The following is a 27,946-nucleotide window of genomic DNA, read 5'->3' on the forward strand; positions in this document are numbered from 1 at the left end:
GCCTTGCCCAGAGCTCCCTTTAGCAGTTGAGGCCTTATTACTTCAGTTGTTAGGAACGCTTCCATCAGAGAGTGTGTGGCTGCTGGCCCACTTTCGGGATTGCATTAGCTGAGAGTTATCTTGCTTCATGTCCCTTTCTCAGAGTGGCTCACGTCCGGTGACTCACTGATGCTGTGTATAAAGGCCTGGCCCTTTTGGCCCTAACTATGGTAGTTTTGGAGTTTCATTCTGTCTTCATAATTCACTCTAAAAATGCTGAGGCATTCCACTGATGGTATGCTAAAATTTGATTTATCCCTTTTTTCATTCCTGCTGCTTTCCTCCCTTTCTTTCCATAAATGTTGATCCCAGGAGCACTTCCCAATAAACCTTCTTTACTCTAATCTTTGTCTCAGAATCTGCTTCCTGGAACATCCAATCTGTGACAATGCTTTATGCATGTTAAAGCTATCTGTCTATCATCTATCTGTCTATCTGTAACTATCTATCTATCTATCTATCTATCTATCTATCTATCTATCTATCCTGTTCACCCTAAAATCAAGAGTAATATGAGTTGTTCAATATTGTAAAATGTTCTTTAGCCTCTCTCTGCAACTGTGCAAATACTGCACTAATTTTTTATTGCCTCTGGAGCCACAGACTGGAAAATAAAGACAGGCAAGAAAATGGGCACTATTGGGGAATGATAGTTTGTTCAACAGAAACCTATTGCATTTGTGTTATCTGAGGAGGCTTTGACAAGTTAGCTTGTTTTTTCTCTTCCATTAAGTGCTTCCACCGCTTGAATCTTCCCTGCTTTCTGAAATAATGTCTGTTTCTTGGGTCAGTAGTGACACAATCCACGCATGGTCATGGCATTTGGACACAGTTGACTTTTATTTAGAAGATAGAGGGAAACAGATGTGGAGAAGTATGTTCCTGGAGCCTGAACAGTACTAGTCAAAGTGCAGATGTTTAGAGTTATAAGTTGCACTGTGCCAACAATGAGCACCAGATCCTGTGTGACACAGGCACCCATGTGTTATTTAATGTGTGTGTGTGTGTGTGTGTGTGTGTGTGTCTGTGTCTGTGTCTGTGTGAGAGAGAGAGAGAGATGCAGGACCCCTCAAAACATGGGATTTAGAGAGGGTCCCTCATGCCCAGTTCTAAGGGTAAGGCTGAGGCTAGGATAGCAGTGGATGACATTCCTAGATAATTTGGAGAGTTAAGTGGTCTTATAAACTAGTTCTGGGTTCCCCTGTGGCCCCACAACCTGATTCTTACTCTAGTGTTGTAGCAGACTCAGGGCTCAGGGGTTGGTTTAAGGTTTTGGATTTAGAGGCCTTGCTGGGTCATGGAAGAGTTTAACACCACTTTTTGAAAATGAAAATGCAGTTCTTCTTGGGAAAAAGGCCCATTTCTGGGAAACACATAAACTGATTGACCCTTAAGGCAGTGTAGTATAGGGGAGAGAGTACGATCTGGAGTAGAGGATGAGGCAGCAAGGCTATTAACATTTCTCTTTCCCTTTTATTTTTCAAACATGAAGGAGCATATTTGAGAGGGAAAGGGAATGAATCTGGTTTAAACTATTTGAATTTGAGGTGCCTATGGGATTTTCAAGTGGAGAGGTTCAGTGTTTATTTGAAAAGTGTGGATCTAGAGCTCAGGATAAAGGTCTGACTAAAAATATGTATTTTAGGGGTGCCTGGGTGGCTCAGTCTGTTAAGCATCTGCCTTTTGGCTCAGGGCATGATCTCAGGATCCTGGGATCGAAACCCCGCATCGGGAATCCCTTCTCAGCGGGGAGTCTGCTTCTCCCTCTGCCCTTCCTTGTGCACTCGCGTGCTCTCTATCTCAAATAAATAAATAAAATCTTTTAAAAAATACGTATTTTAGATGATAACTGAAGCCAGAGAGTGAGTCAGGTAGCCCCAGCAAGGGATACAGATTGAAAAACCAAGGACAGAATTCTGAGAAAGCTCAATACATGTGGGACTTGGACAGAAAGGAGTGCAGAACTGAAATGGAGGATATGGCCTCCCATCAATATTACAGCACGTATCTCTATACATTCTTTTTCTTCCCTTTAAAAAAATTGCGGCAAAGTACACAAAATATTTACCATCTTCACCACTTTTAAGTGTATGGTCCATTGACATTAAGTACATTCACATTGTTGTGTAACCGTCACCACCATCCATTTCCAGAACTCTTTCATCTTTCCAAACTGAAATTCTGTACCCATAAAACACTAACTCCCCATGATCTCCTCCCTCAGCCCCTGGCAACCACCGTTCTACTTTCTGTCTTTATGAATTTGACTACTCTATGCATTTGACTACCTCATATAAGTGGAATCATACAATGTCCTTTTGTGACTGGCTTATTTCATTTAGCATAATGTCCTTATATTAGTCTGCTTGGGCTGCTAGAACAAAATACCACAGACTGGCTGGTTTAAACAACAGACACTTCCTTTCTAACAGTCCTGGAGGCTCAGAAGTCCAAGATTAGGTGCTGGTAGATTTGGTTTCTCTGACAGCTCTCTTCCTGGCTTGTAGACAGCCACCTTCTTGCTATGACCTCACATGGCCTTTCCTTTGTGTGTGTGCCTAGAGAGAGAGTGAGTGAACACTGGTATTTCTTCTTATAAGGACACTAATCCTGTCAGATCAGGGACCCACTCTTATGACCTCATTTAACCTTAGTTACTTCCTTAAAGGCCCCATCTCCATATACAGACTACACTGGGGGTAAACACTTCAACTTACGAATTTTGGGGAGATGCACACATTCCATCGTCCATAATAATCCTCAAGTTTTCTGTACATTATTTACACGGAATTGGAGTCCTATTCTATGTTTAGTTCCAGAACATGGTTTTTTAAAATGTAATTTTTGTAGTTACAGAGTAGTGTAAAGCTTAGAGCAGCAACAAGAAAAATCCACTAGAAATTTCCTTCATCCTTTCCCAGGCCAGATTTCTGTTACTCAGAGACAATCACTTTGAAATCTTTTAACTGTTTCTTCTGGCATCACCTCCATATTTCTAAATAGCTGATTTACACTTTTATTTCTTGATTTTTAATTTTTATACATCAGTTATGACTTCCTACAATGGAAAGATTCAATTATCTTATACCTCCCACTCCATATATAACCACACTTTTCCCACATTCTCCTAATATATTGTTGTTATTTATTAAATCAATATTAAGTGTTTATATTTTGTCTGTGTAAATATTATTCAAAGCTGAACCATAAGAAGGAATAATTAAGAGCATAGAAGCCACCAGACAGCTTCACTTCAAATCCTGGTTTTGTCACTTAATAGCTGTGTGATCTTAGGTAAATCTCTTAATCTCTCTCTCCCTCGCTTTCCCTATATTTAGAATGAAAATAACAATATCTATTTTATTTATTTATTTTTTAAAAAGATTGTTTATTTATTTATTTATTTTTGCGAGAAAGAGAGAGAGCGAGAGAGAGGACGAGCGAGGGGGAGGGACAGAGGGAGAAGCAGACTCCCCGCTGAGCAGGGAACCCAATGCAGACTTGATCTCAGGACCCTGGGATCATGATGTGAGCCAAAGGCAGATGCCCAACTGACTGAGCAACCCAGGCACCCCAACAATATCTATTTTATAGGATTGCTGTGATAATTAAATGATTAAGCACTCAGTAGTACTTAGAAATTGGCATATATTATTGTTATTCCTTGTATATATTTTCACTTCCCTTCAATTCTGTTTTTGCTTCATGTATTTTGGGGCTTTGTCATTAGGTCCATATACATTTATAATTGTCATATCTTCTTTATAGATTGACATTTTCATCATTATAAATGGCCCTTCTTAGTCTCTAATAACAATGTGTGTCTTAAGGCCTAATTTTTCTGGTATTAATATAACCATTCCAGGTCCCTTTTGGTTACTGTTGCATGGTATAACTTTTTTATCCTTTGATTGCCAACCTGTTTGTGTCTTTGATTCTAAATGTCTTTTGTAGGTAGCATAGATCATATTTTAAAAATCCATTCTGCAATCTCTGGTTTTAAATTGAAGTGTTTAAGGGGTACTTGGCTGGCTCAGTCAGTGGAGCATGTGACTCTTGATCTTGGGATTATAAATTCAAGCCCTACATTCGGTGTAGAGATTACTTAAAAATAAAATCTAAATAAATAAATAAATAAATAGGAGTGTTTAATACATTTATATGTAATGCAACCCCTGATAAGTTATAATTTATATCTGCCATTTTGCTATTTGCTTTCTTTTCTTTTCTTTCACAGTAACATTTCATTTTTTATTTAAGCAATTAATTTAAATTGAATGAATTAACATATAGTGTATTATTAGTTTCAGAGGTAGAGGACATTGGTGCATCAGTCTTATATCACACCCAGTGCTCATTACATCACTTGCCCTCCTTAATGTCCATCACCCAGTTACCTCATCCCCCCACCCCCTCCCCGCCAGCAACCCTTTGGTTTCCTATGATTAAGAGTCTCTTATGGTTTGTCTCCCTCTCTGATTTCATCTTGTTTTATTTTTCCCTCCCTTCTCCTATGATCCTCTGCCTTGTTTCTTAAATTCCACATATGAGTGAGATCATATGATAATTTTCTTTCTCTGATTGACTTGTTTTGCTTTGCTATTTGTTTTCTATATGACTTATGTCCTTTTTGTTCCCCTGTTTCTCCACTCTTGCCTTCTTTTATGTCAAGTAGATGTTGGCTAGTTTACCATTTTCATTCGCTTGTCATTTCTTTTATTATATTTTAAAATATATTCTCTTAGTAGCTGTCCTGGGAATTACAACGAACGACTTAACAAATCGAGTTCAGATCAATACCAATTTAATTGCAAATCTTTGCTCCTAATAGCTTCATTCCCTACCCACTCCTTTGCATTGTTATTATCATATAAATCGCATCTTTATACACTGTATGCACATCAACATAGATTTATTCATATTGCTTTATGAAGTTTTCTTTTAAATCAAATAGAAAAAATAGAGTTACTACAAAATATATTTATACTGTCTTTTATGTCTCCTATATAGTTGTATGTATTTTAACCCTTTGTTGAGAGCTGGATATTTAGGTAATATAGCAACCCTGGATACTGATGCTCCTCTCAGTGGTCATTTGTTTGTTTGTTTGTTGACTTGGTGGGACTAATTCTGTGAAGTTTATTCCCCCCCACATACTCGTAGTGTGCATCTCTGATGTCCTGGCTCAGGTCTTTTCCCCTTGTTTTTATCTTTTAGCCTGGCTACTTAGGTTTTGCCTGTGGGTTAGCATGTCACTTATTGGTCAAAGGTTGTGCTTAAGTTCCCTCAGTTAGATATTTACCCTTTATCATTAGATATGTGTGTAGCTGCTCTCACGTTTCAGTGAGTTCACATAGTTTGCCTCTCTCCCATTGAGCTAGAGACTAGTAGCTTGGAGTTTTCTTCTCTAATTGTTCCTGAAAGGATATAGCCTTGGACATTCACACATTCTTTCAGACTGCCAAGGATGACTGTGACTTTATTTTTAATCTTGGCTTTCTAGGATTTGTCCCTGGGTCAGAGTAGCTTATGATTTAGTCAGCGCTTGGTCAGAGGTTGTGTTTAAGCTCTTTGTGCCAGTGAGGCTTTTGCCCTGTGTTTATGGGTCTCTGTGTGGCTTGGGGAATCCCTTCAAGCCTGTTCCATGTCTTTCTCTAATTTTCCTAAAAGGATGCAGCCTAGCATATACACACAGTCTTCCCGATCCCCACAATTTTATGTGATCTCAAGAGGGCTTTTATTGGTTGTCTCTTTCCCTGATTCTCTCTAGGAAACTTGTGACTGCTCTAACATTTTTCTTATATTAGTGGTACTAGCCTCTCCACCAAGATCTCCGTTGTTTTTTGACAATGCTTGTCAAAATGCATGGAATTTTCTAGCACCTTTTCCAAATTATTTCAATTCCTTCAGGCAGAGCTGCAGCATTCCTTATCCACGTGTCCTGCCTTTCTTCTTGGGAAGAACCCTTGAACCACTGCACCGGAGCTGAAAGCAGGCACCTGCTTTTACCTGAGTGACACTACTCCTGCTCTGTGAGATGGTGCTGGGAAGGGATAGCAGCACTTCCTGATCTTTTTGGCTTGCCCCTCCTAGAATAGAAAAATTATTTGAGGATATAATTGTTAAACATTTCCCAGATGTTTTAAACATCATCAATTTACAGATTCATGAAGGTCAATAAATCCTGAGCAGGATGAACTCAAAGAAAACCATGCCTAGACACATCTTATGAAACTACTAAAAACTAAAAGTAAAGAAAAAATGTTGAAAGTAGCTAGAGGAAAATAACACATTACTTATAGGAGAACAACAATTTGAAAGACCGTAGTTTTCTTATCACAAACAATGAAGGTCAGAAAATAGTGGAATAAAAACATTTTTAAAGTGTTTAAAGGAAAGAATTGCCAAACCATAGTTATACATCAAGAATGGAGATGTAATAAAGATGTTTCAGATGAAGGAAAACCAAAAGAATTTGTTGCCCACAGACATGTTGTAAAAAAAAAAAAATGCTAAAGGAAGGTCTCCAGCCGAAAGGGAAATGATACCAGGGGGAAATCTGGAATTCAGGAATGAAGGAGAGGCAATAGATAGGGTTAATATCCAGGTCAAAAACAAAAACAAAAAACTTCTGTTTTTTGAAAACAGTAACGACACTGTATTAGTTCCCTACTGCTGCTGTAACAAAATATTGAAAATTCAATGGCTTAAAACAAGACACATTATCTTACAGTTCTGGAGGTCAGAAGTCTAAAATGGGTTGACAGAGCTATGCTCCTTCTGGATGCTCTAGTGGAGAATCCATTCCTTGCTTTTTCCACCTTCTAGAGGCTGCTTTCATTCCTTTGCCCATCACCCCACGTCACTCTGATGTGTGATTCTGTCATCACATCTTATAGGACTCTTCTGCCCCCTTATAAGGGCCCTTGTAAAAAAAATTTTAAAAAGAACGCTTGTGATTACATTGGACCCATCCAGCTAATCTAGTATAATCTCCCTATCTCAATATTTTTAACTTAATCACATCTGCAAAGTCCTTTTTGCCATATAAGGTAACTTAGTCACAGGTTTCAATATGTAGACATCTTTGAGGAGACATTCTTCTTCCTACCACAACATCACCAAGGATCCACTAATTTTTAAAAATAATTTAAAGTGTTCCAGAGCATAGGAAAAGGTGGAAATCTACCCAGTTAATTCTATAAGGCTTCATAAGACTTATACCCAAACAAAGAGGAATAGAACTAAAAAAGTAAACCAGCGGTCAATCTAAATTATAAATATAATGCAAAAGTCCAAAATAAAATATTATCAAATTCAATATAGCATTGTAGTAAATAGAATAGTGATAATGGTCCCTATTTTTTGTGCTAGCTGTATTAGATTAGCACCAATATTATGGAGGCTATGCATGGGCTGAATAACATGGACTTCCACTTACTAAGGTTGATCTTGTACTAACACTGCTAAGTGCCCAAACCGATAAGAAAATAAGATTATGAAGAACCATTCAATACAATAAGATAGTATTTCCTGGGGGTACCAGTCAGCCCCATGGTGGTAGGATTATTATATGGGACACCTTTCATCATGGTGAGAACAGAAATTTTTCTTCATGGAAATAAATATTCTGGACACACATTTATCTGCTTTGCTCATGATGATTCCTAAGTGCCACCAGAATGCCTTAATCATCATTGGGTTATCCTAGGTAACAGTATTGTCTCTGACCAAGAAACTCATTTCATGGTAGATGAAGTACAATAATGGAGCTGTATCCAAAGATTCACTAGTCTATTACTTACTTCATCGTGCAGAAGCAGCTTGCCTGATAGAAAAGTAAATGAATTACTGAAAGCTTAGTTATAGGATCAGATGTTCCATGTTGAAAGTGCTATACTACAAGAATACAATGGCTGCTTTAGAACCAGTGGCCAATATATGGTGGTATTTCCCTCATAGTGAGGATACACAAGTCTGGGAATGAAGGGGTGGAGGAGGGAGTGGCCCCTCTCACTATCACACCAACTAACCCAATAGAAAAAAAATATATTTTTGTCTCCACAACTTTGGGCTCAGCAGGTTTGGAGGTTCTATTTTCCAAGGGATGAATGTTTCCCCAGGGAATAAGGCCATGGTTCCATTAAACTGAAAGCTGAAACTGCAACCTGGCCATTTTGGTTTCCTTATGCAATTGAACTGACAGGCAGAGAAAGGGGTTACTGTACTGGCTGGAGTGACTGAGTTACCAAGCGGGAATAGAGTTGCTGCCATACAATGAGAATAGGAGAAGTTTGCTTGGAGACCATTAGGGCACCTCTTAGTACTCAGTGGCCCAATAGTTCTGGTCAATGGGAAAATGCAGAAATCCAATAAAGATAGGATTGAAGGTTAGAGTCACTACATCAGGGTAAGAACTATGAAAAGCTAAGGGGCATATGAAATGGATTATTGACTTTGTCCTCATGACCAGCTACAAAAGGAGCTGTGGCGGCTAGGTGTATTTTTGCTGGTAATTATTTTTTTCCCTTCCTTTCTCTTATATATGAAAAATACTGGAGATGGTTGTTATAAATTAGGTTTCAGGTGGAGAGTATGAATTAACATTACTTTATGACAGTATAGAGGCTGATGGGTCTTTTTGTCCTTTCCTCCCTGTTGGAGATGAGTTTCTTTATTGGAGTAAAGGGCAAGAATGGATGCTGAGTGGCTAAAGGGGTGGACTGTGTTGGTGATCCTTTATTTTACCTCATCTGCTGATCAATTTCCCATCCCTTGGTCCTGTCCTATGCCCTGGGAGGCTGACTTCTATGGATTGTATTCTCTAGGCACCTTTCGTAGTTGGAGTCTCTTTGGATTTGGCCAATGGAATACACTTAAAGAATTTTGGAGGAAGAGAGAAGACAATTTTTTTTTCTTCCCTGTTCCCTCACTGATTTGGGCTGTGTTTTATTGGCAGTGACTGCCAATAAGTATACTGGCAGTGACGGGCCGAGACTTCAGCTCCTGCAGAAGGTACCTCTGACATGGCCCTAGTTCTCACCAAGAAGTCCCTCAGGCTTGAGGGACAAACACCAGAAGCGTTCTCATAAAAATTAGGAAAAAGACAAGGATGCAAGTTTTTTCACAATTATCTAACACTGTTCTGGAAGTACTACTTAATGCAATTATCTGAGAAGGGAATGTGATATTAATTTGGAAAGGGGGAGACAAGATGATCATTACTGCAAATGAAACAAGTCTAAGAGAATCAACTAAAATCTATTCGAAACTTTAGGAATTCCATAAAGAGGCTGGCTAAAAAATCAACTGCAAAACCCAACCACTTTCATATATAAAAACAATAAACAGAAAATGTAAGATAAAGAAAAGATTCAACTTACAGTAGCCATGGAGAAAAGTAAGCTACTTAAGAATACCCTTAACAAAAAATCTGCAAGACATACTCATTAATTCAAATATTTATTGATAACCTATAGTGTGCCAGGTGATGCTCTAGGAGTTATTATTTTTTTTAAATTTAGAAATGCTGCTGAGGAAAATGAATGAAGACAACTAGAAAAAATGGGTTCTTATGTAGAAAGATATTCTTTTTTCCTCAGTTTTATTGAGATGTAATTGACATATAATGCTATGTAAGTTTAAGGTGTACAGTGTGGTGATTTGATACACATATATATTGCAAAATGATTATCATAATATGGTTAGTTAACACATCATCATGCCATATAATTACCACCATATTTGTTGTAGTTGTTGTGGTGAGAACATTTAATATCTACTCTCTCAGCAACTGCCAAGGATACAATACAGTACTGTTAACTATAGTCACCGTGCCGTTCATTTAGATCCCCAGAACTTATTCATCTTATAACTGGAAGTTTGTGCCAACATCTCATTTCTCTCTTTCCCCAGCCTCTGGCAACCACCAATCTACTCTCAGTGTCTATGAGTTTGGCTCTTGTAGATTCCACATGTAAGTGATATCATACAGCACTTGCCTTTCTTTGCCTGACTTATTTCACTTAGCATAATGCCTTCCAAGTTTATCCATGTTGTTGCAAATGGCAGGATTTCCTTCTTTTTATGAATGAACTACTACAAATAGATATATTTACATATATAATATATAAATATAATATATGTATTTTAATTCAGTCATCCATTGATGAACATCTTGGTTGTTTTCATGTCTTGGCTATTGTGAATAATGCTGCAATGTACATGGGGGTACAGATATCTCTTTGACATAGTGATTTCATTTTCTTCAGACAAATACCCAGAAGTGGAATTACTGGATCATATAGTATTTTTATTTTTAATTTTTTAAGGATCCTCCATACCGCTTTCCATGGTGGCTGTACCAATTTACATTCCCACCAACAGTGCACAAGGGTTCCCTTTGTCTTTACATCCTCACCAGCAATTGTTCTCTCTTGTCTTCTTAATAATAGCCATTCTGACCTGTGTGAAGTGGTAAGATAGTCTTATAAAGATGCCAATTATCCCTCAATTAGCTTATAAATTAAGTGTAACCTAAATTGAAATAAAGACAGGATTTTAGGGGAATGTAACAAAATAATACATTTTATGTCTAAATAAACACATGTGAATAGGCAGGTAAATTATGAAAAAGAGTGATTAGAGAGGCTTTACCCTCCCAGATATTAAAACATATTATGAAGATACTATAATTAAAACAGTTTGGTACATAAAAAGAAAAAAATAACAGATTCAAGGAACATAATAGAGAATCAAGAAATATATCCAAATATATGTGGATATTTAGCTTATGATAAAGGTGACATTTTATTTATTTATTTGTTTGTTTGTTTCAAGTTTTTACTTAAATTCTAGCTAGTTAACATATAGTGTAGTATTAGTTTCAGGAGTAGAATTTAGTGATTCATCACTTACATGTAACATCCAGTGCTTATCACAGCAAATGCTTCCTTAATACCTATCACCCATTTAGCCCATTCCCTGCCCACCTTCTTCTATCAATCTTCAGTTTGTTCTCTATAGTTAAGAGTCCGTTTTATGGTTTGCCTCTCTCTCTCTTTTTTTCATAAAGGTGACATTTTATTTTTATTTAAAGATTTTATTTATTTATGTGACAGAGAGACAGCCAGCGAGAGAGGGAACACAGCAGGGGGAGTGGGAGAGGAAGAAGCAGGCTCATAGCAGAGGAGCCCGATGTGGGACTCGATCCCGGTAAGCCGGGATCACGCCCTGAGCCGAAGGCAGACGCTTTAACGACTGCGCTACCCAGGCGCCCCAAAGGTGACATTTTAAATCAGTGAGCTAGAGAAAGATTATTTGATAATTGGCATTGGACAATTTCCTAACTATTTGGAAAAAAATAATTCCATGTGTTCAATAAAGCTGGAGAAAATGTATTCACAATAACATTGAGATGTTACTTGCTGTATTCACCATGTTGACATTTACACAAATGGTTCAAAAGTAATGGTGGGGAAAATTGCTGGTGCCTTACTGGTAACAAAGGCAATGCCACCAAAAAAATTCCATATGAGCCAAAAATTTAAATACTAAAAAATGTACATAAAAATTAGAAGAAAATACAGGCCTTCCCAACCAGGACACACAACCCCAAAAATGTAAAGAAATAATTGATAAATTTTGTATCTTAAAGATTTAAAAATTTCATACTGCAGAAGTCCAAGGAAAATTATAAACTGGGAATATATTTATAACACCTATGACAGTCAAAGAGCTCATTTCCTTGATATACAGAAAGTTCTTACGCATTAATAAGAAAAAGACAAAAAGCCTAATGGAAAAATGGGAAAAGGCAATTCATAGAAAGAAAGATACAAATGGTTAACAAACCGAGGAAAAGATGCTTAATTTCACTTATAATTAAAGAAATTGAACGTTTTTGGAGCAGAACGTGGAATATATATATCACAACTTAAGAGGTGAAAGTTGGCAACATGGATATAATTTAAAATGAGTATCTACTTTGACCCAGTGATTTCACTTCTAGGAATTTATCATAAGAAAATAATGCCACAATTGTCAAAATATATGTGTATGAAGGTTTCCACTTTAGCATTTTTGTAGTAGACCAAGATTGAGAAGAGGCTAAATATCAATCAATCAATCAATCAATCAATAATAGATTGGTAAATTTTTGGTAAATCCATACTATAGAATATTTTTGTATCTGATAAAATAACGTACACAATATATTAGGTGAACAAATAGTTTGTATTCTGTGACCCAAAATTATTAGCTCTATGTGTATATACATATAATGTACCTATATATACATATAATGTACCTATATATCATCATCAATAAAACTTGGAGAGTCAAATGAAAAGTTAACAGTGACTTTCACAGGATTTATCCTAGGATTGAAGTATATGGGTTTTCATGGTGGTTATCAGAAAGGTGGAGAATTTGAACATTCTTATTTTCTGCTCCCATCCTTTCCTAGTTTATTCTTGCTTTCCTTCATCTCAGCTCAAACTTTCACTCCCTTTCCCCCACAAGAAAGTCTTCTTTGATCCCCAGACCCTCCCACTTCCCACTTCTTTTACTATATTAATAATGTTCCTTTCATTCATGATATATTTTTTTTGGTTTGTATGCATGTGTGATTATTTCATTAAGGTCTTGTTTCCACCATGAGAGCAGAATCAGAGTCTGTTTGCTCACCAACATATTCACAATAAGCACAGGATTTATGGCAATTCTCCCTGGTCCCCTCTTCCTCCCAATATTATGATGTGGACAATTGAATTTTTCTCAGTCTTATATAAAGGGTTATGTAAGTGCAGCTTTTATTTATTTTTAAAGATTTTATTTATTTGAGGGGGGCAGGGAGAGGGCATGAGCAGGGGGAGGGGCAGAGGGACAAGCAGACTTCCCGCTGAGCAGGGAGCCCAATTCAGGCAGGGGTTGGGGGGCTGGATCCCAGGACCCTGAGATCATGACCTGAGCTGAACTCAAATGCTTAACTGACTAAGCCACCCCAGTGCCCTAAAAGTGCGGCTTTTAGACCTCACCCCCCACGCGCACAAAACCAGAAGGAGAACACATCAGAAACAAACAGCAAACTCACACTAAATGGTGAAATCTTAGGGGCATTCCCATTTACTTCAGGAACAAGGTTGGGAGGTCCTCAATCACCATTATTCAACATAGTTCTGGAGGTTCTGGTCAATGCAGTACATCCAGAAAATGAAAGAATAAGAGATATAAATATTGGAAAAGAGGAAATTAAAAAACCATCATTAGCAGATGATTATGTATGCATACCCAGAAAAACCAAATGTATCAACTGAAAAACTATCAGAAATACTAAGAAAGGTCACTAAAAATAAATATATCATAATCGTTTTTCCTTAGATAGGCAATAACCTGGTAGAAAACATAATCGTAAAAGGAATGCCATCCCCCAAGACAACAAAACAATAAAATACCTAGGAATAAACTTAGCAAGTAATGAGTATAACCTACCTGAAGAAACATAAAATTTGTTGAAGATCATAAAAGTCAACATAGATAGACTCAGTTTTTAAAGATGATGTCAGTTCTCAAATTAAAGTGCAGATTCATTGCACTTTATGTCACTAAACGTCAACCATTTCGTTCTGTGTATTGTTCAACTTGGAACTTGACACATGCATACATATACTTTTTGTATTTGCATAAAGAAAGGTGGAAATTGTCAAAAGTGGTTGGTGGTGGAACAGGAATTGCAGGGCACTTTCACATTCTACCTTATACATTTCTGCATTGTTTCCACATTAAAAAAAATAAGAAATGTATATAATAAGAGAGAGGCAGAGAGAGAAAGGAAGAGACTGATTTCTACTCAGGGGATATATCTTTTTTCCTAGGCAAGTAGTTCTTCATTTTTTTTTAAGTCATAGAATCTGATGAAAGCTGTGACCCCTCTCCCCAGTAAAATAAACATACGTATGTGCATAACTTGGACACAAGTTCAGGTACCGCACAGAGGCGGCAGGTTGAGAAAGCCTACTCTAGGTTCATCAGTATGGTCAGTGGGGAGACTCCCTGGGCCCCTGGCATACATTTGGCTTAGGGGGCAGCAAAGCGGGTGTGGGCTGCAGGCAGCGACCCTGCAGCAAGGCTAGGTTCTCCCTGGGTGCCCCGTGGCAAGGAGGCCAGAGGTAAGAGGCCCAGCTGGCTGCACCGCCCAGGTCAGGTGGTAGCAGCAGCAGACAGCGTTGAGCAAGGTTAACTCAGGCGCCATGAATGAGGAATGAGGGCAGAGCGGGCCAACCTGGGCGCTTCCCCCGCCAGCAATCACTTTTTCTTCGCGGAAACCCACAGCTGCAGGGCTCTGTGGCAACAGCAGTCCCTTCTATGTATCCCTGAGTTACATCTGTGCGAATTCGGGGGAGGGAGGGAGAAAGCGAAGAAGCCAAAGACAGTTACTCAAGTTGGTCCCCTGAGTAAAGGTGGCATTTACCATCTTGCTCACCTGTCCTTGTGTACTTCTAGAGCGAGCGACAGAGTCAAGTGGCTGACTGCACGGAGGAGAGGCTTTGGAATACAGGAGAGGCAGGAGGGCAGCACCTTCCTCCCTCCCTTTTTGACAAAGCTGAGAGATCAGACCGTTTCTACATTCCTCACACCCTCAGCTGCCTCGCGGTAGTGGGCTGGAATCTAATCTAGGGGCAGGTGTTCAGAACAGCCATCAAATCACAACAGGTTCGTGCAGCATTCCGCCAAGACTTTGGGACTTTAAATACGTGTCTTTCTTTAATCAAACAAGACAGGATTGTGTTGCTTTTGTTTTTATCAAATTGTAAGTTGATCTCTAAGTAGAAAAACTAGTAGATCATTTACATTAACTGGCCAAAATTATACGACTAAAGATTAGATCTCTTTGTGGACTAATTCATAGATCGGATGAAAAATTTGTTTTTAATTTTAAAACCGGTTAGTATGTTTTGAAAGCTGCCACTGGGTTATAAGCAGTAAAACATTTTTCTTGTATTATAAATACATATAACGTAATTAATGAGGCCTTTTCGGTTTTCCTTCCCACTTAAATCCTCCACTCAAATGCAAATAGCATCATTTTATTTTCTCAATATAAAAGGAATGCATTACTGATTTTAAAAAATGAACTGGAAAGTTTAAGTAAGACACTCCCACTACGTACATTCTTTTCTGGGATCTTTCCTCCCATTTCATATAAGGGTGCAGGGAAAATGCTAGCCCTTCATGGCTGGGTGTGGGGGAAAGTAAGAGAAGGGGAGAAGCAATCGGACAGGGAGTAGAGAAGGGAAAAAAACGATCCCTCAAAGAGGAAGCAAAGAGCAATAGATAAGGGAACAGATGCAGTTTCCCCCTGTTAACCGGAGAAAGGCAAATTCCAGCCACAAGGAGCAGCTCTCCTCAGTCTCTGGGATTGGCAGAAGAAAATGAGTGGCAGGGCCTGATGTAGCCAGGAAGAAAAGGGGTGGGTCGGCTCCTGCCGCACTGCTGGTGGGAGTGGTAATTGGGGTCTTGAACTCACCGGTGACGTGGCCCTCACGTGAGCAGGAGCGGCGTTTGCAGACGTCCTTCTAATCCTAGTCCTGGTTTGGTCCGGTTACCAGCTCCTTATTGCCCCGAGGGCGGGCGGGCCTGTAGCCAGGGAAGCAGGAGGAGGTAACTGCCCGCATCCCAGCAGGTCTGTGTGTGTGGATGGGCGCTGCCTGGGGGATCCGTGCGGTGCGGGTGGCGGAGGGTGGAGACCAAAGAGGGACAAGGCCCTGCTTTCTCCACAGCCTTGCACTAGCCCTGGCCCTTCCAAGAACAAAAATGGTGGACGTTGGGGTCCGGATTTCAGGGAAGAACCCAGACCAGGAGGGAGGAAATCTGAAAACTTTGGCACCCAGGGCCTTGAATCGGGAAGGGCAGATACTAAGATTCTGGCCCTGTGTGCTGGCCCATCTACCAAGTCAGAATCTTGGGCTGTGCGTTTGTCATTGCCCATGTCTTTCAGTAGGGCGCTGTAACACTCAGAGCAAGAGAGTAACGAATCTGCTCCGAATCCCTGCAGGTCTGTGTAAAGGTGGGCTTGCCCCGCAGTCCCCGGAGGGGTGGGGGTGGCTGAGGTCCTTGACTTAACTTGGGCCCATTTCTGACTCCAGCTGTCTTCCTGTTAAAAAGGATGTGACAGTGCCTACAGGGAAAATGGCAGTCGTTGGGGGTGGAAATGCCTCGGGGAGGGGGCTCTTCTTTTGCTCCTCAGGTTTTCCCTCCTCCCTCGCCCCGCCTCCTCCGTTTCCAGTTGTTCGAAAGGGGTGTGGTTTTCGCTGGGAAAATGGCCGGCTGCTGAGGGTGGGGGCTGCGGGAGTGGGTGAATGGATGCCGGGCAGGAAGAGGGCTGATGTCAGCGGAGTCCTGAGAAGTGGGAGTAGGGGTGAAAGACCAGGGGTGAGAGGCCAAAAGATGAAAGCCGCTTGACAACCAGGATCCTGAATTTGGAAAAGCTGGTATTTGGGACTCTCTGAAGGGCTGTTCTGTCCGCCCAACTGTCTCTGCCCTGTCGCTTGTTTGTGCCTGTGAATCTTGCACTTTAGGGCCAATTCAACCCTAGAAAGCAGGAAGAAGAGGAAAATTGCCCAGAAAAAGTAGGTCAGAGTGAGGGTGGTGGCACTATTTGGGGACCCCTGGGGTGGAGAATTGCGAAGACGGCAAACCAGAGTGGACCCATGGACTTCCTCCGCACCCCCCTTCCTTTCCTCCTCTTTATTCCATTTCGGAGCTTTCAAAACAAAGTGCTGTGCAGGTAGCCCACAAAGAAGGAAGTGGCTGGGGGCGGAGTGTCACGAGAATCCTGAAGTGGGGGTGGGGAGGATCTTGCTTCAAGTTACTCTTTGGAGTACAGCGTCCAGGGTTTGCTCCGTGGGTCAAGCATTCAGTCCCAGAGTTATCAGTCCCTAGGTTTAGTGGAGGAGGCGGAAACTGCGGTAAGGGAGGAAGGAAATTGCTCCGGAGCAGTGGAAGTTGGTATAATGGGTGGAGGGAGGAGTGTCCTGTACCTCTGAGATGGTGGGGGTGGCGGAAGCAAGGGCGAGTTCGAAACCTTTGTGCATTTTTCCGTCTGTCTTCAGCGCTCTCTCCACCACCATCCATTTTGTTACAGGGAAAGGGCTGTGGCGTCACTTATGAAGGAAGTGACTGACCGGAGTGGGGTGGGATGGGGGGAGGATTGAAAGAGATAAAAGAGATGGGGAAGGGAGATGAAGAATTTCAAAGCCGCAGCTCTGTCACAGAGGAGTGGAGGGTAGGGCTACGCAGAACTGGGGCCAGAGATTCCGGAGAGGGAAGTGTGTCCCATCCAGGGTGAGGTCCTTCTGTCCCTTGAGCGTTCAGCATCCTCCTCCCCACCCCTTTGTATGCAGGTTTGCAAGACGCAGTGGACTTCCAGGCAAGGAAGAGAAGAAACTGCCTGGACCTGTGCGGGTGTATGTGGGGGTGCCACTACCCCCAGGACATCTGGAGGGGTAGGGGAGGTAGGGAACTGATTAGATACCTTACATGTAAGGTGCTGGGGGGGATGGTTGAACATGAGGTTGGAGAATCGGGGCGGGGTGGGGGGGAAGGGGAGAGATTTCAAAATTACCTTCTCCGTGGAGGAAAGGCATTAGTGATCCAGCCCTGAGTCCCTCTTACGTCCTCATCCATTTGTTCGTCCGCAGTTCATTCTGTCTGCATGCAAAGGCACAAAATGGGGAGACTGATGCCTTAAATCTTTAATTCATTCCTAGGTTCTGGTGTATCTGCAAGCTGCAACCGGGCCTGTGGGCTGTAGCTGAAGACTCCGCCCCCAACACAGGAGCACTCCTCTGGGCCAGAGCAATCCCACTCTACCCTGATTAAGAATTTGGTTCAGACATCCAGCCCGGCCAGCATGGGCCGTACTCGGGAAGCTGGCTGCGTGGCCGCTGGTGTGGTGATCGGGGCTGGCGCCTGCTACTGCATGTACAGACTGACCTGGGGAAGAGATGAGAGTGAGAAAATCTGGGACGACGATGAGGAAGACGATGAGGAAGAAGCTAGTGATATTGTCGAGGCTGGGGCGGAGACTGGGAAGGGGACTAATACTAATGCTGGGGTGGGGGCTGGAGCTAGACTTCAGGGTGAATCAAAGGTCAAAGCTGAGGTGGGCCTGGAACTCCAAAGTGGTTCAGATGTAAAGGCAGAGGCCCATGTGGGGGCCCAGAGTGGAGGTGGCCTAGAGGCCAAAGCCAAAGCCCTTTTCAGCACTCTGAAGGAACAGGCAAGTGCAAAGGCGGGCAGAGGAGCCAGGTTGGGCACTATCTCTGGGAACAGGACCCTTGCACCCAGTTTACCCTGCCCAGGAGTCAGGGGTGGAGGCTGCCACCCCACCAGGAGTGGGGCTAGGGCTGGAGGTAGGGCCAGTGGAAAAACCAAGGGAAAAACCAGAGGTAAAAGCACCAGGACTCCAGCCACAGCATGGCCTGTTCGCAGGGGCAAGTTCAACTTTCCCTATAAAATTGATGATATTCTGGGTGCTTCTGACCTTCAAAAGGTTCTTAACATCCTGGAAAGATCAAATGATCCTTTTATTCAAGAAATAGCCTTGGTCACTCTGGGTAACAATGCAGCATATTCTTTTAACCAAAATGCCATTCGTGAGTTGGGCGGTCTTCCAATTATTGCAAAACTGATAAAAACGAAAGATCCTATTATTAGGGAAAAAGCTTACAATGCCCTTAATAACTTGAGTGTGAATGCTGAAAATCAGGGAAAGATTAAGACATATATCAGTCAAGTGTGTGATGATACCATGATCTGTCGCTTGGACTCAGCTGTGCAGATGGCTGGACTAAGACTGTTAACCAACATGACCGTGACTAATCATTACCAACATTTGCTTTCCTATTCTTTTCCAGACTTTTTTGCTTTGTTATTCCTGGGAAATTACTTCACCAAGATTCAGATTATGAAACTGATTATAAACTTTACTGAAAATCCAGCCATGACGAGAGAGCTGGTCAGTTGTAAAGTACCCTCAGAATTGATTTCCCTCTTTAATAAAGAATGGGACAGAGAGATTCTTCTCAATATCCTTACTCTATTTGAGAATATAAATGACAACATAAAAAGTGAAGGGCTTGCATCATCTAAGAAGGAATTCAGCAGAAGTTCCCTTTTTTTCTTATTCAAAGAATCTGGAGTGTGTGTTAAGAAAATCAAGGCATTAGCAAATCACAATGATCTGGTGGTGAAAGTAAAAGTCCTAAAAGTATTGACCAAACTCTAACTGGGAGTATGTCTGAAACAATATCGAGATAATTTTTAGTGTGCACTGGGAACAATGCATTTTGTAAATTCTTTGTTTTCCACTGTGCTTACATGGCAAAGATCCTTTCAGCTCCTACTTTGGAATAATGAATCAAGGGTCATCAACAGTGATGTTACTTGTGGTGGCTGGTTTTAGTCTGGACCATTTTAATGATTTAATGAATACTAGAGCTTGTATAAAGAAAGCATTTATTGATTCCATCTTGCTACCTAGATTGAGATATTTTTTACTCTTTCCTCTACCTAAACTGACAGCAGACTAATCATAAATAAGCTACACTTTTGTATTGGTTTACATTTGTTAATCTTAGACTTGTGTTTCATCAATAAAATCGTATGTTTTAACCAGCAAAAAACAACAACAAAAAAACCTGACCACGTCCTTGAGTTTATGATCTATTTGGAAAGTTAAGGTGTGTGGGAACAAAACTATACTAACAAGGCTCTGATCATGGCCAAACCCTTCCCATCTGTGTAGAAACTTCTGCAGGCAGTCGTGCTCAGGCAAAGTTGTACAGAGGAGGGGGACACTTAGGTAAGTTGGGCTTGAAGGATAGCCTAAAAATGGGGATGTTTGGAGGTCAGATGGTGACTTGGGAGACAGATTCTGTGTTATGTTAAATACTGTCATGGCACAAAGTAGCACTACTGTGTTTACTGGTATTAGATAGACTTCTTTCCCCCATACTTCGGTATCTCTGAAGTTACGACGCATCTTACAGTTGATGGCACCTTAGCATTGTCCCATACTTGGATTAGAAGTATAGTTTTCCTTTCGTAGCAGTATGTAAAGTAAGGATGCATCTAAAAATCAAAGGCATCTTAGATCAGTGAAATTCTGTTTCTAGTCAATGAGAAAAATGTAAAAATGCATTTAATACTTAAAAGGTGTATTTGCTCCATAATAAGTACGTCGTTTTGGACCGATAGAGGTTTTGCAGTAGTTTGAGCTAAGGAAACTGGCAGAGGGCTGAGGGGGAGTCATCAAGCTCCCCCTGCTGAAGGAATGTTAAGTCAAGGGGACCTGCTGTTGTATCACTACTCTACTCATATCGCAGATTGTGATTTAGAACCAACAAAGCAACATTTAATCAATCTCATTAGATTCATGTTGATTTAATTTTTAAGTTTTATGGCTTGAGTTATTTTTAACTTGTGAGGTTTTTTTTTGTTTTAAACTTTATATGACAGTAAAGGTCGGTAGACTATGCCGCTCCAAAATATGCCCCTCTGGCATAAGGAGCTAAAAGCATTTGGCAAGTAGCAGGTACCAGAAAGGCACTCCGACCTGCCCTTTTCTTCCTAAAGGCAGGAGATACAAATCCCATGTGAACATTGTCTTCCCTATACCAGGAGGAAAGACACGTTCTTCTCACCAGAGATGGGGAGTTGAGGCTGAGAGAATTCTGTACAAACAGATCTTGTTAAAATAAATTTTGTCGTCCTTTAGTCTCCCCATATTTAGTTACTTTTACACAATTGCCTGCCTGCCTTCAACCTACTGTGTAAGCGCTTAGATTTTGCCACTCGTTTCGATCTTCATTCCCCTAGGAGGGCTCCTATGTCACATAAAACTTACGTTAAATAAATTTGTATGCTTTTCTCTTGATTATAGTGATAATTTCAGACAAAACTAGAAGCCCTTGAGTTTTCTCGTTTTTAAAGAACAGTGTTACTCAAATTTGATAAGCAACACATTTATGGACAAGACGTATATTATAGAAGAAAAAAGTGGGTGGTGCCTAATACTTGTCAGACACTTACTGGCATTTTATATGACTCCTACCCCCTCCACTGAGTCTCCTCAATGATCCTGTCAAGTAAGTATTATATTTTTATTGCAGAAGCAATGAGACTTGGAGAAGTTAGGTAAGTTTCCCAAGATCACTCTTAGTAAGAGGTAGAGCCACTAGCCTTCCAAACTTGAGCAAATTGATTGCTTTAAAATCGCTTTGTATGGAACCAAATGTCTGTATAATGCCTCTATTAGATACTCGACACAAAACTCTGCTTGATGAAGACACAGATGAAGATGATATTCTTTATGTCGAGTCCATAACTTTGTTTCCTCAGACAGGATCTCACCACCCTCCACAACATATTCCTAGCGAGATCAGGAAAGGGTAAAATCCTCTGTTCAGTTACCATCTGCTTCCAGCCCCAGGCTTCCATATACTTACCTTAATGTTGTCTATATTAGATAAGAGGGTCAGGAACCGGTTGGCTTCAAGTTGTTGCATATGGTGACCCTGTCGAATCACATACAAGTGGAGACTCATTTGACACTAGTTTTACAGGTGGGTGCGGGAAAAGGCAGCTAACGTTTTTCTTGCTCTATTATTAGGTCGAAGAAAAAGATTGGGGAGGGAAAGGCTAATGCACTTAAAATAAATTGAATTTGAGGAATCTATGTGATATCCAGATGGGGACAGCCTATTGTCATTTGAATGTATTCAGCTGGTACTCAGAGGGGAAAAAAAAAAAAAAGCTTTGGGAGCCACCAGAGGATGAATGGTAATTGAGGACATGGGAGTGGATGTGATTCCCGGAGAGGAGGTACGGAGTGTAAGAGTGTAAGGAACTGTGGCAGCTGGGGAGAGAAGCACAGAACTGAAACTGAGTGTGTACCCTTTCAGACACTTTTCCTATCCGTATTTCTATATATTCTACACGTAAAATCAGATGATACTGTGACTAGATTTTCGGAGGCTGATTTAAAAGTTTTCTGATTTTCTTCTAAAAAACATTCATTGGAGATACTTGAGAAAATAGGGACAATAAGACTTGTTTTCTAACTCAGATGTGTAGCTTGGACATCTAAAAAAATATTCACAGGGCGCCTGGGTGGCTCGGTCCCTTAAGCATCTGCCTTCGGCTCAGGTCATGATCCCAGGGTCCTAGAATCCAGCCCCAGTAGGGCTCCCTGCTCAGCGGGGAGTCTGCTTCTCCCTCTCCCTCTGCCCCTCCCCCTGCTCCTACACACCCACTCTCCCTCTCTCAAATGAATTTTTAAAAATCCTTAGAAAATATTCACATCAAGCCATGTTGAATTTGGGGTGCTGAGTGACTTTTTTTTACTTAACCTCATTTTGAATGTGGGTAAAAATGAGGTTAAGTAGTAAAAAGCCACCATGTGGCAGGGGCCCAGGCCTGACCAGCATCCATCTGCTCTTGGCAGATTTCTCCTCCTCTCCTTCCTCCCCACGCTTTTGCCCTCTCCCTGCCTCCCACTTCTATCTTTATTTCCTCCTTCTGGGGGATCACTGGCTGTGGTCTCTTTGTGCTTCTGTGACCATTTAATCCCCATGACACCAGGTCACGCACCAGTGGGCATTTAATACAGAATAATAATTGTCATTGCTATGGTAATGTGGCGACCCAGGGCGTGACTGGCTGCCAGACGTTTTCTGGAAGTCTTGTTGAACAGAGACCAAGAGGGAACTAGTCTGAGCGTGGCACAGCCCTGGGTGCACCGCATGTACTTGGGATGTCCCGTGCCTGGTATTACTTGGAACCAAATCGCCTGGACTTTGGGAAGTACCGTGTGAGACAGATGTGTGACAGCCTGGTGCAGGCAGGCCCCATGGCTGGCCAAGCCACTTGCTGATGTCCTGATGTTTTCACATTGGAGGTTGCCACTCTCGATCATTTTGGGAAGGGTACAGCTCTAGGATTGTGGCCATGATTGTGGCAGACCATAGGGGTGGGGAGGAGGCAGTGTGCTCTCTTTAGAGATGATGGCAGCTCCCGGGAAACCGAGGAAATTAGAAACTGGGAGGATATTTTGGTTTTGTTCTCATCTGAAGGTTTTAGGACTTTAAGTGGGTCTACCCCAGTCAAATGTGTTCAGAGGTAATTTTACAAAAATGGAGTTTAGTTCTTTTATAAATTGTCACCCAAAGCATAATATTTCAAGGCTCGGAAAATCAGCTTTCTTTTTTGAAATTCGTGTTTCACTTGCCTTGTCTCAATAAACATCGCAAGTGTAGGTTTAGCAAATTGATGTGGTTCAGCAAATTTTGTGTTTATACCTCTTTTTTGGTTAATTTCTCTGCCAAGCTCACCCTGTGGGGTGGGCTTTGAGCAATGGAGAATACACAGGAGAGCTGACAGATAAATTCTTTTCCATCTTTTCCACTTACATAGACTGTGTTTAGAAACAGTAATTTTATGTGTTCTTACTGAAGAAGTAATCAGCTGTGTTTTTGTTGAAAAGTTCTGTCCAGATGGATAACTTACCACCACCCCCTCCCATCTGCTTTCCCTCTTTCCTTGCCTTGCTTCCCTTTTCCCCTCACACTTGTTTCCTTATACGTATCAAGGTAAACTGTTGCCCCAGGCCCTGTTTTCTAACCTTGAGCTAAGAAACCACCCAAACTGTTCCTTCTATTTTTAAGAAAATGAGTTCCGTAGTATAAGACTTTATCAACAGTAGCTCAGTGCACATGCCTCAAAAGTAGCAAACATAAAAATAATGTTTCTAATTATGGAGAAAATTAACATTTTGGAGGTAACCAAAAACTAGCAGAATATGAAAAGTCCTTCCACAACATATGCTGTCAGAAAGAGGTAAGCTTTAAGAGTAGACACCTACTTCGCAATACACACAACTGTATATAACAGAAAAATTTAAAAGGAAAACATTAAAATGTGTTTATAAAAAGCATAAAGGGAACAGAGAGTCTGTTTTTAGAACCAAGAGAGAGGTGGGAAAGACCTTCCTCAGCATGATCAAATATCTAGAAGCCATAAAGGGAAAATATGAAAGATTAGATTACCTATAGTTGATCATCTGTATACGGGGAAAAACATGAGCAACACTAAATGAATTAGATATCCACCTGCTTTGACAGCATCAACATCTAGCTGAGTCAGCTTGCCTGACTCCCTGTGCACTAAATAATTGTCTGATAATAATTTGGCTTCTGATACAGATTGATGTTAGGGAGAGAATGTTCTGAGTAGCAAACACTAAGAATCTGGTCTACTTGGTAATTATTTTTCTCATAGTAACAGAAATTACCACTCTTTTTTATTTTCAAAAAGAAATTCTACCCCACTTGATGATAACGTTCTTTCCTCTGCAAACTTAGAAACACTCAATAAACAGGGGACTCTACGCCCAAACAAAGATCTTGTATTATTACGCCTACCCTTCCGATGGTCAGCAGGGCCAGAGAGTTGCACTAAGCCCAGTCTCAATGGTGGACTGAATTACATGTGCATGAAGCTGTAAGGATAAAGTTACCCCTCCGACAGGGCTTCCTGCTCTCCCCCCTCCCTTCTCCCCCAGGCCTATCCCCAAACACACACATTGTCCAAACCCTTAACACAAGGCCTCAGGGGGACCCAAGGGGCAGGGGCAGGTGTGGAAGTACAGCATTCTGAAATAGAAATATCTGTTATCCCGCTTAATACCACACCTCAGGACAGGGCAGACCAGGGGCCATTATCCTAGTTTTCTGCACCCCAAGATGGCAGCAAGATAGTTCTTGTTTAAAGGCAAGGAAGAGCCACAGTTCAAATACAGAAACCAGAGAAAACCTTCAGCCTGGGATGTGATGTAAAACGAATGTACAAAGATAACATTGAAAATAGTCATAATCATTCTTAGAAAAGCCATTATCAAGGGAGGATAGCTAGTCTCCGTTTGTCAAAGTTGAGCCCTTGGAGCATTAGCTCCACTGTGTTTCCTGTGTGTAGTTTGGCTAGTTTGCCGCAGCAATAGTCTCTTCTTGTTAGGTGACGCTATGTTAGGTCATTCCTCACACTGTGACTTGAACAACAGTGGCAATGGCAGTGGCAGAAACAGCTGTGGGTCATTGCTGTATTTCCCCTGGATTTCAAGCAAGGCAGTTGGCAGGGCCCAGGAATGGCGAGGGGAGGCAGATGGACCAAGTGGTACTTTGATGGTACATACATTGAATTGGGAAATGTGATACTAACAATTGTGTTATGAGTCCATTATGAAGGATGCTAAAGCACCATGGGGGTAGGATACAATAGACTTTGGGCTATGCAAATTCTACAATTTGAAAAAGTGGTCTGGACCAAAAATTCTGAGTCAGCAGGTGAAGTACTCATAATGTCTTCTGTCTCAGAATATATGACACTGAATGACTTAATCGGTGCATTTAAACATTTTCAAACTGCTGCCTAATTCTGTTGTTGAAGTTATTACATATTGTCATCTTGCCTTGCAACCAAGGACAAAACATGCTATTAGATCTTAAACACATGAGCAGTACCGATCAAGATATCTTTGCCAACACCTGCAAGGGGGGAGTGGCATCCCATTTGACAAGGTGGGTAAAATGCAGATATAACTTTAAACAAGTTTTCAGTACAAATAGAGAAAATAATATTAGGATAAAATGAAGTAAGTATAAGAAGGACATTGGGACTGAGACAATTCTTTAAGTTCTTACTGTAGCGATTGATTTGTCATGGTGTAGTATTTCTTTTTTTTTTAAGATTTTATTTATTTATTTGTCAGATAGGAGAGAGAGAGAGAGAGAGAGACAGAGAGAGAACAAGCAGAGAGAGTGGTAGGCAGAGAGAAGCATGCTCCCTGCTGAGCAAGGAGCCCGATGCAATGCGGGACTGGCACTGGATCCCATCAGGACCTGAATTGAAGGCAGATGCTTAACCGACTGAGCCACCCAGGCGTTCTCCAGTATTTCTTTGCCATACTTCTGGATTGTATTTATTATTTTTATATATAGAATTTTTGCATATGCATCATTGGTGGGATTAAGCCATAGTTTTTATATCACCAAGTTTTCTTAAGTTGAAATATGATTGACACACAATGTTACATTAGTTTCAGGGGTACAACATAGTGATTCAATATCTCTATATGTTATGTTATGCTCATCACAAGTGTAGCTACCATTTGTCACCATACAATGCTATTACGATACCATTGACCATTATTCCGATGTTGTACATTTCATCCCCATGACTTCTTCATTTCATAACTGGAAGCTAGTACCTCCCACTCCTCTTCACCAATTTTGCCCATCCCCCACCTCTCCCTCTGGCAAACACCAGTTTGTTCTCTGTGTTTATGGTTTCTGCTTTTTTGCTGGTTCATTTGTTTTGTTTCAGATTTCACATATAAGTGAAATCATATGGTATTTGTCTTTTTCTATCTTAGCATAATAACTTCATAATACTTTTCTTCACTTAGCATAATTACCTTCTAGGTCCATTCATATATCATCAAATTTTGATATTAAAATTGTGTGGCTTATTTTTCATTTACAAAATAGTATCTTCATGAAGAAAAAATTATCAATATTTTCCTTCATTTTATTTTCTTCTTTTTAAAGAAATTCTCCCATACTGTAAGGTCATGAAGATTATCTTCTAGAAGTTTTGTTGTTTTGCATTGCCTCATTTAGATCAACAGTTCGCCTGGAATTTATTTTTGTATATAGTGTGAAGTAAGGGTCAAGATTCCATTTTTTCCCCATTTCTTGAGAAGATCACTCTTTCTTCACTATACTACAGTGTCACATTTGTGATAAATTGTTGCCATGTATGTATGGGTCTGTCTCTGTACTTGCTATTCTGTCTATTGGTCTATTTGTTTATTCTTGCACCAATGTCCTGGAATCCTGTCATAATTACTATAGATTTATAATACATCTTAATATTTTGTAGTATGAATCCTCTTTATTGTTCTTTTTCAGAATTGTCTTGGTTATTCTTGGTGCTTTGCCTTTCCATATTGACTTTTGAAATAAGCTTGCCAATTTACACTCATATTAGTTCAGATTTGCACACAGTTTATTAGAATGACTCCTAAGATATGATGGTCTTTCATGCTATTTTATATGGCTTCATTTTAAAATATTCATTTTCTAACTGTTCCCTGTTGATATATAGGAGGAGAGCTGATTTTAAAAAGTATATTTGCTACTGGTTATTTACCCAGAAGATACAGATGTAGTGATCTGAAGGAGCACATGCACACCAATGTTCATAGCAGCGATGTCCACATTAGCCAAATTGTGGAAGGAGCCGAGATGCCCTTCAACAGATGAATGGATAAAGAAGATGTGGTCCATATATACAATGGAATATTACTCAGCCATCAGAAAAGATGAATATCTACCATTTACACTGACATGGATGGAACTGGAGGGTGTTATGCTAAGTGAAATAAGTCAAGCAGAGAAAGACAATTATCATATAGTTTCACTCATACGTGGAACATAAGGAATAGTGCAGAGGATCATAGGGGAAGGGAGGGAAAACTGAAGGGGAAGAAAGAAGAGAGGGAGACAAATCATATGAGACTTTTGACTTTGGGAAACAAACTGAGGGTAGTGGAAAGGGAGGTGGGTGGGGGGATGGGGTAACTAAGTGATGGGCAATGAGGGCACGTGATGTGATGAGCACTGATTGTTATACGCAATTAATGAATCATTGAACATTATATCAAAAACTAATGATGTACTATACGTTGGCTAATTGAATTTAAATAAAAAAATTTTTTTAAAGTACATTGACATTGTGTTGAGTGGACTTGTTGAAATCATTTATTAATTTTTGTAGTTTATAGATTCTT

General features: G+C 40.6%; 1 protein-coding gene across 37 annotated transcripts in view; it reads left to right on the forward strand.

Annotated features, from left to right (window-relative positions):
* LOC113244307 (armadillo repeat-containing X-linked protein 1) overlaps nt 1-27,883 on the forward strand; it is a 45,697-nt gene extending 17,814 nt beyond the window's left edge. For 9 of the 37 annotated variants that reach the window (XM_057313149.1, XM_057313150.1, XM_057313198.1 and 6 more), the window contains one exon: nt 17,808-24,121. In XM_057313149.1, the coding sequence (XP_057169132.1) occupies nt 17,951-19,327 (1,377 nt within the window). In that variant the 5' untranslated portion in view covers nt 17,808-17,950 and the 3' untranslated portion in view covers nt 19,328-24,121. Of the gene's footprint in view, nt 1-9,954; nt 10,016-14,541; nt 14,752-15,200; nt 16,094-16,143; nt 16,668-17,441; nt 17,553-17,807 lie in introns of those variants that run through there. The other 28 variants (XM_057313141.1, XM_057313145.1, XM_057313123.1 and 25 more) reach the window with 14 other exon arrangements.
* The last annotated feature ends 63 nt before the right edge of the window (nt 27,884-27,946 follow it).

This window comes from Ursus arctos, chromosome X (genome assembly GCF_023065955.2).
Source record: "Ursus arctos isolate Adak ecotype North America chromosome X, UrsArc2.0, whole genome shotgun sequence".
In the NCBI taxonomy this organism is placed as follows: domain Eukaryota; kingdom Metazoa; phylum Chordata; class Mammalia; order Carnivora; family Ursidae; genus Ursus; species Ursus arctos.